Source organism: Notolabrus celidotus, chromosome 20 (genome assembly GCF_009762535.1).
Source record: "Notolabrus celidotus isolate fNotCel1 chromosome 20, fNotCel1.pri, whole genome shotgun sequence".
Classification (NCBI taxonomy): domain Eukaryota; kingdom Metazoa; phylum Chordata; class Actinopteri; order Labriformes; family Labridae; genus Notolabrus; species Notolabrus celidotus.
In genome coordinates, this window is record NC_048291.1 from 9,019,099 (window position 1) to 9,031,915 (window position 12,817).

The 12,817-nt window shown below is 38.8% G+C and overlaps 1 protein-coding gene and 1 long non-coding RNA gene across 7 annotated transcripts; one reads left to right on the plus strand and one right to left on the minus strand.

Annotated features, from left to right (window-relative positions):
* Nucleotides 1-1,440: 1,440 nt before the first annotated feature.
* On the minus strand, nt 1,441-12,224 carry LOC117831863. Of its 5 annotated transcripts, none has more exons than XM_034710750.1 (7): nt 11,986-12,062; nt 11,709-11,844; nt 7,653-7,804; nt 5,535-5,682; nt 4,235-4,355; nt 4,043-4,120; nt 1,441-2,132 (listed from the first exon to the last, which is right to left on the minus strand). In XM_034710750.1, exons 3-7 carry the CDS (start codon nt 7,704-7,706, stop codon nt 1,805-1,807), a joined length of 729 nt encoding a protein of 242 aa, XP_034566641.1. In that variant the 5' UTR covers nt 7,707-7,804; nt 11,709-11,844; nt 11,986-12,062; the 3' UTR covers nt 1,441-1,804. The 5 variants fall into 5 exon arrangements, with proteins under 5 accessions (XP_034566641.1, XP_034566640.1, XP_034566642.1 ...); XM_034710749.1 differs by having other exon boundaries at nt 11,523-11,844; XM_034710751.1 differs by lacking the exon at nt 11,709-11,844 and adding an exon at nt 8,121-8,232 and having other exon boundaries at nt 11,986-12,051.
* LOC117831864 lies at nt 6,602-12,488 on the plus strand. 2 transcript variants are annotated; one of them, XR_004635099.1, is made up of 3 exons: nt 6,602-6,649; nt 7,510-7,613; nt 11,571-12,488. It is a non-coding gene; the product is annotated as an uncharacterized LOC117831864 (long non-coding RNA). The 2 variants fall into 2 exon arrangements; XR_004635098.1 differs by lacking the exon at nt 6,602-6,649 and adding an exon at nt 7,246-7,377.
* Nucleotides 12,489-12,817: the final 329 nt, after the last annotated feature.

A 12,817-nucleotide genomic window follows, 5' to 3' on the forward strand; every position in this document is an offset into this window, starting at 1 on the left:
CTGCAGGCCTTACATGCTAACAGTGTGGAACTATCAGGGTTGTATTAATAAAAGGAACTACATTAATCATAGACACAAAGTACAGCCAGTACTAATGCTGACATTTGTATGCTAACATGCCCTTCTGATGCTAACATTACAGTGCTAGTACAATGCTCACAATTATAATGCTAACATAAAAATATTACAAAGATATGCTTGCCATGCTCACTATCCTTTCACTGTCTATATTCATGCTACTGCTAACTGATTTTGAAAGCATTAACATCAGCTAGAACTGTCAGTGTGTTAAAATGCTCACAAAAATGCTAGCTGGGTGTTCAGAATGCAGCATAAACATGTTTACATGTTTCTCCATCTTAATTTGGCACTTAGCATGCTAATGATACTTATTTAAACTTCATTCAAAAAGTATAACTAATGCTAATGCTAAAACCATCAAACATTAAAACCCTCCAAACAAGAAAGCTAAAATTCTAGCATTAAGTTGCTATTTTGCTTATCATATTTACAATTTATTAACATTGTAGGGGCCATAATGTTGATTTTCATGTCTTAATTGTTAATCATGATTATTTCCTTTTTTGGTTGACTTCATTTCCGGTTTTGGGTTCATGGGTGTGGTTTACCTTTTTAAGTACCTGTTCAGTTGTGTGGCGGCAGGTATACAAAGAAGGTGAGTGGGTTTCAGTTTTTTTTCATTGACCGCCATCGCCTTCATCATCGTCATTATTATCTTTCATTTAGATCTTTTTTAGTATTAAATTATTTTGAGTGTTTTGTTAATAAATAAATAAATAAATAAATAAATAAATATACTTTCCTTGGACTTTGATTTTGATTTATGGCAAGAGCTAAACACAAGCTCACTTAGTCTCTGCGGCACCTTTCAATCTTAGCCGCTTCAATCATGCAAATGTTCCCTCGTTTGCTGATGCTAATGCTAAAATACACTCTCACAGTTATCCCTACTCACTCTAATATTTCAGCCTGATAGCATGCTAACGTTCACTATGTTGTTGATGTTTTGAGTACAGCTGAAGTTCAGGCAAGTATTTTGTCAGGACCATAGACTGTATAAATAATGAACGTAGTATCCGTGACGTCACCCATCTGTTCCTCAGCCGGTTTTGAAGCCAAGAGACGGCGGCAGCCATATTGGAAATGCGGAACTCAACAAGGCATAGTGTGAAGTAAAGAGGCGGGGTTTGAGCTTCCTAGCCAACAGCTATGTGTTCCTGTCCCGTCTGGGCAAAACTTCGTAAAGGTAATATCTTCTGTACCGTCGCGTTAGAAAAAAATTCACCCCCATACAGTGTGTGCCAATAGAGAAATTAGCTATATAGAGCCAAGCCATTTTTTGAACTAAGGCTGTAAACATGTTTATTAATGCTGTAAAGATCGTCTTTTTTGAATTGGTGTCTATGTGGTTTCCGGTGTTTCTGCAGCCAGCCTCAAGCGGATTCTCGATGAATTGCAGTTTATAACACTTCCCCATGGGCTTCATATTTTAAGACCAGAGGTTGCCGCTTGGTCAGGACTGAGATTATAGAAGTAAAAACTGACGTCCTTAAAGGACAATATGAAGATCATGAGTTATTAGTAATGTTGTTGATCTTCAGCCTAGATCTGTGTTTCAGAGTAATCCACACAGTTGTCTTGTCTAAAATCCTCTCAGACAGTCCTGTGAAGTAGAGGTTAGGGGTCAGGGGTGAAGGTTTAGGGAATAGAGGTTAACTGTGGGGGGTTAAGGGTTAGTCTTGTTTAAACGTCGGCGTCCTCTGCTGGCAGCATGTTCTGATCCTTATGTGAAGTAGCAGTCACAGTTAAGTATTGGACAGTCAGTAAACAGCAGACTGTAGTCGTAGTACACGGTGTACTCTGGTGGAGTTTCCTCTGAGCCCCCTGTGAAGCCACACTCCTGCAGAGAGCTGTGGGAGGGCAGCTTGGCCTGCTCCGAAGGCACTCTGCATCTGAAAACCTCCAGCAGGGACGTCTGGACTCCGACCCTTTCCTGGATCATCCTGATCAGACTGGAGACTCTGCTGCTGTTTAATAACACCACCTCAAAGTTAGCTGGGTGATCTGCAGTGAGGTCGAAAGGGATCAGTCTGACACTCAGACGGACAAACCTGCAGGATAGAAACAGAAACACAACCCCCCTTAAAACAAGAGTGCTGCCAATACAATATACTTTAACTTAGTATGGTATGTGAAGAATTTGAGATGCATTTTGGGTATTACTATCACCCATATACCCAATGTGCAACAAAAAGATTAAGAATATAAACTGCTTAACAGACGTATTCAATGAGCCCCCCACAGTTCCACCGTACTCACTCTTTGTCCTTAGGCAAGTGTGTAAAAACAGCAACCATGTCAGAGGGTCAAAGAATACAACAACACCTGTCTTGAGGTCATGTGAGGTCATATGGGGTCATGCTTGTGTAGCTGTTTATGCTCCTGGAGTTTCAGACTGATTTACTGCTGAGAGGATCAGAATAACTCAGCGTGTTTAACCTCAGACTGCTAGTTTAAACTCGGGTTTGACCCAGTTCAGCCACACACACACACACACACACACACACACTGCTCAGTATGACATTGTTTTACGATTGTGAAAAAGACATTGCTACATAATGAGTACTTGAAAATACGAATGACGACTGTACTTTTTGTGCAAAATATGTAAGTAAGTAAGTAAGTAAGAAAATATTTATTTATATAGCACTTTTAAAACGCTTGGTTACAAAGTGCTTCACAGGCACAAAACAATAAAAACAAGCCAGATAGAAACAAAATACATATGCAGAAATAATCAGACAAACAAAGCAATAGACAGACAACAGTAGAGGTTAGATGGGAGGTTCTATGAACGCCTGTGTATACAAATGTGTTTTGAGTAATTTTTTAAAGCTATCAACGGACTTAGCAAACCTGATGGCTTGAAGGAGCAAATTCCAGAGGGAGGGCGTGTAGATGGAAAAAGCACGGCCACCTTTTGTTTTATAGTCTCAGCAGGGGGGTGGATAGAAGGCCGAGATTAGATGATCTGAGTGGACGAGGGGTGGAATAAGGGATGAGGAGTTTGGAGATGTAACTGGGGGGCGAGACCATGCAGAGCTTTGTATGTGGTTAGAAGGATCTTGAAATGAATTCTGAATTTAACGGGAAGCCAGTGGAGTGATGCAAGAACAGGGATGATATGGGACTGGCGGCTGGTGCGAGTTAGTAATCTGGTGGCTGAATGTTGAATGAAAAATATGCTCTTCTGTACCTTAGTACGGTGGCCCTGAAGGACAAAACTAATTTACGAAAGATGAAACACTTTTACAAAGTTGGAGATAAATTGACGTTTAAGAAAACAAATTCACACTTTGTTTTTTACACAAAAAACACACAAAAAACGCTTTTACAAGCGGTGAGACAATTTTACAAACAACGGAACACTTTTACCATTTCTGAAACAAATTAACATTTCATTTTAACGGAAAGGGAATGTACCAAATACAGGAAGTGATCCAGGAGTGATCGAGTGAGGGGTCATCTAGTTTGTTTGGATGGAGAGAAACCAAAGGTAGCAACGTTTGGCACTGGTACTCCGTTTGGTACCGGATCACTTCTGGTGTTTGGTACATTCCCTTTCCCTTAAAAATAAATGAAAATTTGTTTCAGAAATGGTAAATTTGAAATGTAAAATGTAAAATTGTCTCACTGCTTGTAAATGTTTTTTTTTTATTTTGTAAATTTGTTTTCTTAAATTTAAATTTGTTTTGGCCTTGGTAAGTGTTTTGCTGATGTAATTTTGTTTTATAAAATGTAAAAATGTTTTCCAAAATGTAAATTTGTCTCCAACTTTGTAAAAGTGTTTCATCTTTTGTAAATTAGTTTTGTCCTTCAGGGCCACTGTACCTTAGCACTGCAATTTTCTTGCCCTAGAAAATAGAATAATTCTTCAACCAGTAGATAAGTACACTTAAGTAAAAAGTACAACCTTTCCCTCTGAACTAAAGTAGTATATGTATATTTTGTTCTAGCTTACCTGAGTTCTTTTTCAGGGTTTAACACCTGGTGTCCATCTTCACTGTTTAACCGGGAGTCCTTCGGTCTGTCTTGTAGCCTGTGAGGACAAACATACTCGATTCAGAAACACAGAAACACAAAAATAAACACACACACACACACACACACACACACACACACACACACACACACAAGTAAAACAGTTTGTTGCCTCAGAGTGTGTATTTGTCCGGTCAGGTCTCGATAACTGATGGAGTCGTCAATGTTCTTCAGCTGCTGAGTCAGCATATGAAGGTCAGACTGCTGACAGGGTGCGTTCAGGTTCATCAGAGCTGTAGACACAGACGCACAGATCGATAATACTGTTGGAGTCTTTACCAAAATGTAAAGTTTATTTAAAGCTCCAGTGAGGAACTTTCAGTCTGTGTTGATTCTGGCGCCCCCTGTGGGCAAAGATGTACATCCTATAGCTTTGCTGATCTTGTTCTGTACATACCAAGGTCGATTTTAGCTGACAGAAAAATATCATCCAGCTTTCCTTTTACCGTGAACTGTGACACTCTAATATTTTCTATTGAAAATGGGGAAATACTATGACACCTACACCCTCACAGCTGTCTCAGGCATTAAAATTATAATATAGAAATTGTAAATCCTGCTGGTGATGGATTTGTTTGCTTGTGTAAGTCTTAAAGAGGCATCAGTGTCAATTTCAATCTGTTTCACAACCAGTTAAAAACTCCTCACAGGAGCTTTAAGTTATAAAATAGGTACCAAAAGTGTGTCTTATACACCAAGTTTTACGGTAATTGCAGAATAACTTCCCCAACGAAGCCAGGTGTGAGAATACCCTTAAGCTCCTGATCCTACACTAAGAGGAAAGTTCCTGGAACCTTTTATTAATGTATCATATTCATCTTAAAGGAAAATATATAATACTTGCTGTCATTAATGTGATACGTTTTCTTGAATAATTCTGAGGGTTTTGGTAAAGCTTGTTGAACCTGCACGGTCAGCTGGAAAATATACTCTCAGAACTGTACTGGCTTGTTTTCTGACTTTTTTTTTAATACATGTTTTTCCCTGAATCCCTCTCTTTTAATCCCACAGCTCTTAAATCTCTCCTCAGAACAAAGTGAACTCAGATTTTCTGAAGTTTGATGAACAAAAGCTTCTTTGTAACGTTTGTTTTCAGCTGCTTTTATCTGTGAGGGGGTGATGAGAGGGAGTATAACCCTGCTCCATGATCACAGTCTGAGTCACAGTACCTCCATGGATACTTCACGACAAACACATTATAATGACACTGACACACACACACATATGTCTTATCTGCTTTTCCTGTAAAATGATCTCAATCTGAAATTTAAAAAATCACTGAGCTTTATAAGAGTTCACTCTGATCTCTGGGTGTTAAACCTTCATAGAGTCTCTAGTGGGAACACAGGAGGACACACTTCCCTCGGCTAATAAAGACTGTGGTGATTATGGAGCAGAGAGATGATGATCACCCCGCTGAAAATCCTGCAGATGAACTGATCCTCCTTTGTGTGGATCACAGAGTCGGAACACCTCGTCCAGCTGATCCTGATGATCTGAAAACCACCGAGTCATCTCAGAAAGGAAGCCATGAGAATCCTCCGTGTTGGATCTGATGGTCTGAAAGAAACATCACATGGCACATTCTGGTTGTATAGAGGTCTATGAGAAAATGTACCTAATTTTCAGTCAATGTATTCTCTCTGTAAACATTCTCTATGGTCTTAAGCTCTAGTTTCAAGGTTTCTTCAATACACCATGGAGTTTATTTTCTAAGTTATTGTCACATTAGAGGTAAATAGATCATAAATCAGGGTAGGATTTAAGGTGGAACACCATGTGGCAGCTAATTTAAATCAAACTTCTCTTCAAAATATGTTCACCTCTGGCTCTGAAAGACAAGATAGCCAAAACACCCAAATTCATGACTTTAAAGCAGCAGCCCACATCAATGGCAGACATCAATATGACCTGCTCACTTGTTGATTTACAATCATGGGTTTTGTGCTCATTTTCAGGCTTTATGTTGTCTCTCTGACACCTCTATAGTAGCTCATATGATGTACAATGCAAAAAGCTCTTTATTTATCTCAGGCTGGTGTCTTTGAAAACACTAATTTCAGCTACTGTCTCTTTAAGACGGCCTCTCCTAGGCAAAGATTTTGCCTAACACTTAAAGCTGGGGTTGGTAATCAGATTTAGATACACTTTTTGTCATACTGGTTAAAATGATCTTTATGTCCTGATGGCAATCATTACATGATGTGTTCCTAAAAAAGAGTGAAAAAAAAACTGCTATCTACAGCCGGAGTAAACCTGGGAAAACACCAACCAGTCACCCCCCAAATTTTAAACCAATCAAATCCCGTCCAGCCGTTCTGCCCTCCTCCTGCGCGTACATTTCCCCGGCGTGCACTCCTTCGAGTCCCCGTCTCCTGCCTCTACTTCCCCTGACTCTATTGACTGCCCCTCTCGCTCGTCCTCGGGCCTGTCCCCTCTGACCTGATGAGGTGCTTTGCTCAGGACTGTAATTCGGATCAGAGTCTAAAAAGCTCTCACCAACAAGCAGAATAATTAATGACGTTCAGTAAGTCCTACAGAAAATATATATTTATTGTAGCGTCCGTCTGGACGCTGTAGTGATGACGAGCCGATTCGTGAACACGTTGATCTTTAATAACCGGTCACTGTCGGCCGTGATCACGCCAACCAACAAAGCAACAATCAATGTTTGATTGAATGAAAAACTTCTCTCCTCTCTCCCACTCGCACACTCTACACCTCTCCTGATGCCTTCACTGACCGTCAACACTGTAGGAATTAAGAACATCTACACTGAACACGTTTAACAAACAGTAGAGTTGTTACAGTATTATATGTGTTATAACTTTTCTCCTGATATCGTGTCACCGGTACAACTGGATAATGCTAGCATGATAGTTGTGAGTACTAACAGCAGCCATGTGTGTTTGTGTTTTTAACTTTCACTATGATAATGTTTTGGTGAGGACCGGTTTTGAATCAGTCACGATCATATGGTCGAGAATCAGCGGCGCTCGTGCATGTGAGCGGAGGGGGGGGGGGGTCGTTTTGGAGGAGCTCCGAGGGAGGAGGGGAGGGGTTAGACGGAGTCATGAGGAAAAGCTACAGTCAAATTCATGCTGGTTTTCCGAGACTACCAACCCTAGCTTTAAGTTGCACAACCATGCAGCGGGCAGGCCAGGTTTGATTCCAGTCTGTGGCCCCCTTCCTGCACGTCATTCCCCCTCTCTTTCCCAGTTTCCTACCCTAACCACTGTCCTCTCCTCTATAAAGGTGTAAAATTAAAAAAAACTCTCCTTATTAGCCTACTTTCTTCAAATCGACTAGCTCTCTGGAAGCCTCCTCCACTGTTGCAGTAGTACAGAGTTGTCCTCATTGAGTTAACCAGTGTTTTTCTATTTGAAGTGACAACTGATGAAAAATAGCTGCACGGTTTGGACTCTGAATCTGCCCCAGGAAGTTTGCAAAGTGAACAACAAGAGAAGAACAGAGCAGGATGTTTCAGTTTGGTAAGTTTTACATCTATTGTGCTTGTACACTTCACTCACCTTTTTCTGCTTCCTTTTTGGGATTTTTCTGCCTTGCCGTGTTTTCTTCTTCATGTTTCCCTTATATGAACGTCTCAAGGATTAGGAATAAAGAGGCTTTCAGCTCTGTGTTTACAGCAGATATGATGAGGAGGTTGGCCTCTTTGTGATCACTGTAGGGGAACACATAAATAAAGGTGTGTTCAGACTAATGTTGACAAAGCTTTCTTTTTTCATTAGCTGAGCTGCCCACACTGTGTTACACCAACCGCAGAAGTTAACTTAACAGGTGTGACAAGTATGCAAGATGTGTTCTTTACCAGACTGGATAATGTCAGTTAACTCTGTCATGACCTTAAAGCTACAGGATCTAGAGTCAGTATGATTGTGAGCAGTGAGTAATCAGCGGTCAGGTTCTTCCTTCCTGTTCATCTGAAACAAAAAGTCTGACATCATGAGGCTGACACTGCTCCCTCAGTCCCTACTCACATTTACCAGAACAGACACCAGTGTCACTGGTGGAAGCTGGGAGAGAGGCGGGACGTGGTTTGGGGGGTTCTGAGAGCCGGACCCTCCCTCAGACACAGACAGGAAATCCTGTCTGCAGACGAAGGTGTGTGAGGAAGACTGTATCCACAGTTTAGTTTAGTCCCAGCAGAGAAATATTAACTCATGTCATTCATAGAAGACACTGATTCAACTTTGAAGATATCGCTCTCCATTATGCTCCAATCTTTATCTATTGTCATCACTTTCATGCAGGTTATTTCATCTGTTGTTGAGTTCAGACTAAAACTGAAATAAGCTAAAAACAAACAAACATAATCATGCCAGGGTTCATCACATCATCTGGAGTTAGACACAAGCAGGACCTGTTGGTTTATAATATGAAGCTAACGCTCAAGTTATCTGCAGTTCATTGAGTGTCCACAAGAGGCAGCAAAAGTTAGGCAATCCAAAGCAGCAACCTCTGGTCTTAAAATATGAAGCCCATGCAGAAGTGCTTAAAAACTGCAGCCCACTTGAGGCAGGCTGCAGAAACACTGGAAACCACATACACACCCATTCAAAAAAGGCGATCTTTACTGCAATAATGAACATGTTTACAGCCTGGTTCAAAAAAAGATTTAGGTCTAAATAGTTCATTTCTCTATCTGGACACTGTACAGGGATTTAATTGTTTTAAAACAAATAATTTTTGAAGATAAGATAAGGTAAGATAAGATATTACTTTATTGTTTCCCCGGGGGGGAAATTCAGTTGTTACAGCAACCCAGACATAAGTACAGTCAAGAAGAAGTCTCAATAAGTAAAATAAAATAAAATAAAATAAAATAAAATAAGTAAAAACAAAAATAGATAAATAAAGATAGAATACAATTTAGATTTATACAATGTTACAAATGGAATTTAGATTAAATAGCAGTAATTAATGGCAGTATTAAAATGATTCAGTAGTGACAGGTTGACATGGTGTGATTATGGTTGATAATGACAGATTAAGCAATAAATAAAAATAATATGGGTATGTAATATGTCCATGAGTTGTAGTAAACAATAATAATGTAATATAACATAATATAATATGGCAAAGATAGCTAAGATATTAAACTAACAAATTTTGCCCAAATAAGGACATGGCTGTCTTGATTGACAGGCAGGCACCCTGTAGCTGTTATCTCTTTAGGTTGTGTTCAACTTCCAATACGGCCCCGCCAACAAAAACAGGGCTTCAGAAACAGATGGGTGACGTCACGGATACTATGTCGATTTTTATATACAGTCTGTGGTCAATCACTACAGAGCACCCTTTAAAAATGTAGAACTTTACAGCAGAAAGAAACTTGTTTACAGCCTGGCTCGTGTTGCTGACACCTTCAACAAAAAGGGGCTGTGTCGACTGATGCTGTTTGCAAAATTAGCTTAATTACATGGCAGATTCGACCTTGTCTGCAGATAACTGGAGCCGAGCTAGTATGTTGTTTCTCATTAAATGGGCTGTGCTGGACCCGACATGTAACTCATATAACACCACTTCAAAAAAAAGTGAAATATCCCTTTAATGTCAGCTGACCGTCTCTGTGTTCTCTGAAGTTCCTCTATAGGAAATAACTGACCATGTGACTTGTGATGTGTGTAAATGTGTTTTTTTTTACTCTGCCACACACGACCTCATAGATTTAGATGGAGTTATTATTGTACTTTTTACACCTCTTCATTTATGTTGGTTTCAGTTTCTTATAAGATTAAAATTTTAACAAAATAGATCTAGTAATACTGTAGCACTTTCAGGGTGATTCTCTTGTACCCAACCATACATTTTTACAACCCAAAAATAGAACCATTAACAGAGGGTATAATGTTAAACACACTAACCCAGAACAAAAAATAATCCTTATTTTGAGTTCTAAGCAGCTAACAGTCTAAACTGAACCCCACATAGAAATGGATTTTATATTAAACACAAGTAATAAGGATCTAATGTTAGACTGACAGTAGAAAAGTCAGAGTCCCTGCATTGGGTACCGTCACTTTAAATACTTTCAGTTAATTGCACCTTGATTTTACTGAAACAAAATTAACATTAAGCAGCACAGCAGACTTTTTCTTGTAACAGAGTGAACAGTAGTATTTTAACATCCTACAGTTGATCACATAATGTTTGGTCGCAGCGCCCTCTGCTGGGGACATATATAGCTAAAGCTATTTCAAAGAATGTCTGCAGTTTCATCTCAGATTCAAATAAAGAGAAAGGTCAGTAATTGGATAACTGGAAGAGCTATTATCAGGGTGAATACATTTGTAAATAATGAGTGCAGGATATGTTTCATTCAGAGGTGAGTCCACACTTTTTGTTACTGGGGAGAGCACACTGGCACACTGGCTCTTGCAAGAGTTGCATGAAGTATGATACAGATATTAAATTCCATTCCATAAAGCAACATATATCTTTTTTATTATTATTTAATAAAACGTTTAAATGACATAATTAGGTATAATTAGAGTAGAAATTGAGATATTTATGACGTATATTATATTTTTATATATGCAACCTGCTGTATCATGATGATTGATGACTAGTTGAGTGTTGCCATGGCTCCCTAGTAAATAATAGTAGTACAAAAAATAGTATACAAAAAAATAGTTTTTTTGCTGTGTAGTAGTAGTCGATACAAAATAGGTATGATGTTGTCGTGCAATATGGAAAAAAATAATTTCTTGGTTTGAAATTACTTTGGGAAAAATTTGAAGGAAACTCAAACTTTAATAGGTTAAAAATGTTGTTTTTATGTTTTAATTTTTTTTAAAAAGAAGAAACTTTGAGCAATAAATTTGCACCAAAATGCCTGATGTATCAAATATGGTACAAATTAAAACTCATACGAAAATTGATAGTTAATTTATTTCTTTATTATTTGTCAGAAGTTTCCAATAAACACTCAATTTTCAAATAATTATTTGGTGGTTCAGGCTTTATATGAGCATGTTTCTTCTTAATGCATTCTTAACAGCTGGATTAGTAACAGGCGCTCTCCCCCATGACTTTTCAGTTGGGATTTTCTTATTCACTCAACTAGTCCTGTAACTTTTCCAAAGCCCACATCATGTTGTGGTTTTTTGTTGCTTTGTGTCTGTTTTCTTCAAATTGTCCGAAGCCTCTTTCCCTTTACCTCTTTCTGCTTTGTTTACCTCCTATTGTCTTCCTTTCTCTGCTTTTGACTGGTCAGCCATTATTCACTGATCTTAAGTTTTGATCTCTCCACAAAACTACAAATATATAGAAAGTAATAATAAAGCTTTCCTTCATGTTAGTCCTAAAAGATTCATTATGTCTTATATTGTATATTATAAAACAGTTCTTGTTACTAAACCAGTGTTTTTTTTTTTTACTTTGACATGTTTCGACCACAAACTTTCTGCAACTCCCTGAAATGGCAGGACCACCACGCCACGCCCCCTGTTGTCTGACAGTATCAGGAGAGGATCCCAGGTGTGTGACAGGATGTAGGCCCCCTCATCCCAGTTGAATGTCCTCTGGGCCCGCTTCCTGATCTCTACAGTCTCCCTTTTCCAAACCTGGTGTGTTTTGCTCTCTGAGTGGATTGCCTTCGCCTTTTCCCAGTCCACGATGTGATTTTCTCCCTTGCTTTGTTGCACATGTGCAATAAAGCAAAAAGCAGCTGACAGACCCAAGTGACTCTTGTGAAGAAGACTGCAGTAAGTAGTCGAAACATGTCAAGGTAAAAAAGAAAAACACACTTTCCTTCATGTTTTTGTTTTCAGAAAGTAAACAGGAAATGGTGAAATCATAAACAGTACACTAGATGTGAGTAAATAAATAAATAAGACTCACGTGTTGTCAAAGTTTAGTCAGACTTTCATCCTCCTCTTGTTTTTATTCTCAGAATGCTGTAGTGTTGAATCAGTCTGTTGACCAGTTGCCATGGGAACAGGACCTGAGTACCACAGTGGATTCTGAAAAAACTGATCACCAAATTAAAACAGAAAAAACACCAAGCCTTTGAAACAGATTCTACGTAGATGATCTTCATTGTGTTGATTTTTGCATTTGAGCTCATCAGCAACAGAAAAGGTTTTCAGATATCAGCAGTGAAAATAAAACAGTGTAGTTTCCTCTCCTGTCCACCAGGTGGCAGTAATGTTGCTGATTGAAGCTTTTCATTACTCAGTGTTGGAGGGAAACTATCAGATCTTGTAAAGTAGAAACAATGCAACATAAACACTCTGCTATAGGTTATTCTGGTTTGTAGATATAATCAGGAAAAACACTGACGAGAAAAATGTCTTCCCAGTGAATGCAAATTTTAATTTTATTCTTAATATATTTCTAATTTTCCTTTGCTTTTCTATGTTTTATTGTGTTTTTAATTGTGCTATTTTATGCTTGTCTGAATGTTTCCAATGCTTTGATTGTTATAATGTAAAGCACATTGAGTTGCCTTCATGTATGAAATGCACTATACAAATGAAGTTGCCTTGCCTTGCCTTGCCTTGCCTTGCCTTGCCTTGCCTTGCCTTGCCTTGCCTTGCCTTGCCTTGCCTTGCCTTGCCTTACACATATTTTATCATTACAGTATCACAACTCATGTATTTTTGTAAATCCAGGAGTTCACTGTTAGGGTTTGGGTGGAGCTCAATGGGAAAATTCTTAGTTGACTCTAACG

Bases quoted from the DNA above. Each gene is read 5' to 3' on its own strand.
- LOC117831863 (XM_034710748.1), bottom strand. From the start codon at position 7,706: ATGAAGAAGAAAACACGGCAAGGCAGAAAAATCCCAAAAAGGAAGCAG. The intron at 4,356-5,534 runs GTGATCATCATC...CTGTGTCTACAG, and splicing joins TCTGCAGGATTTTCAGCGGG to CTCTGATGAACCTGAACGCA. The intron at 4,121-4,234 runs GCAACAAACTGT...TTGTCCTCACAG, and splicing joins GGACAAATACACACTCTGAG to GCTACAAGACAGACCGAAGG.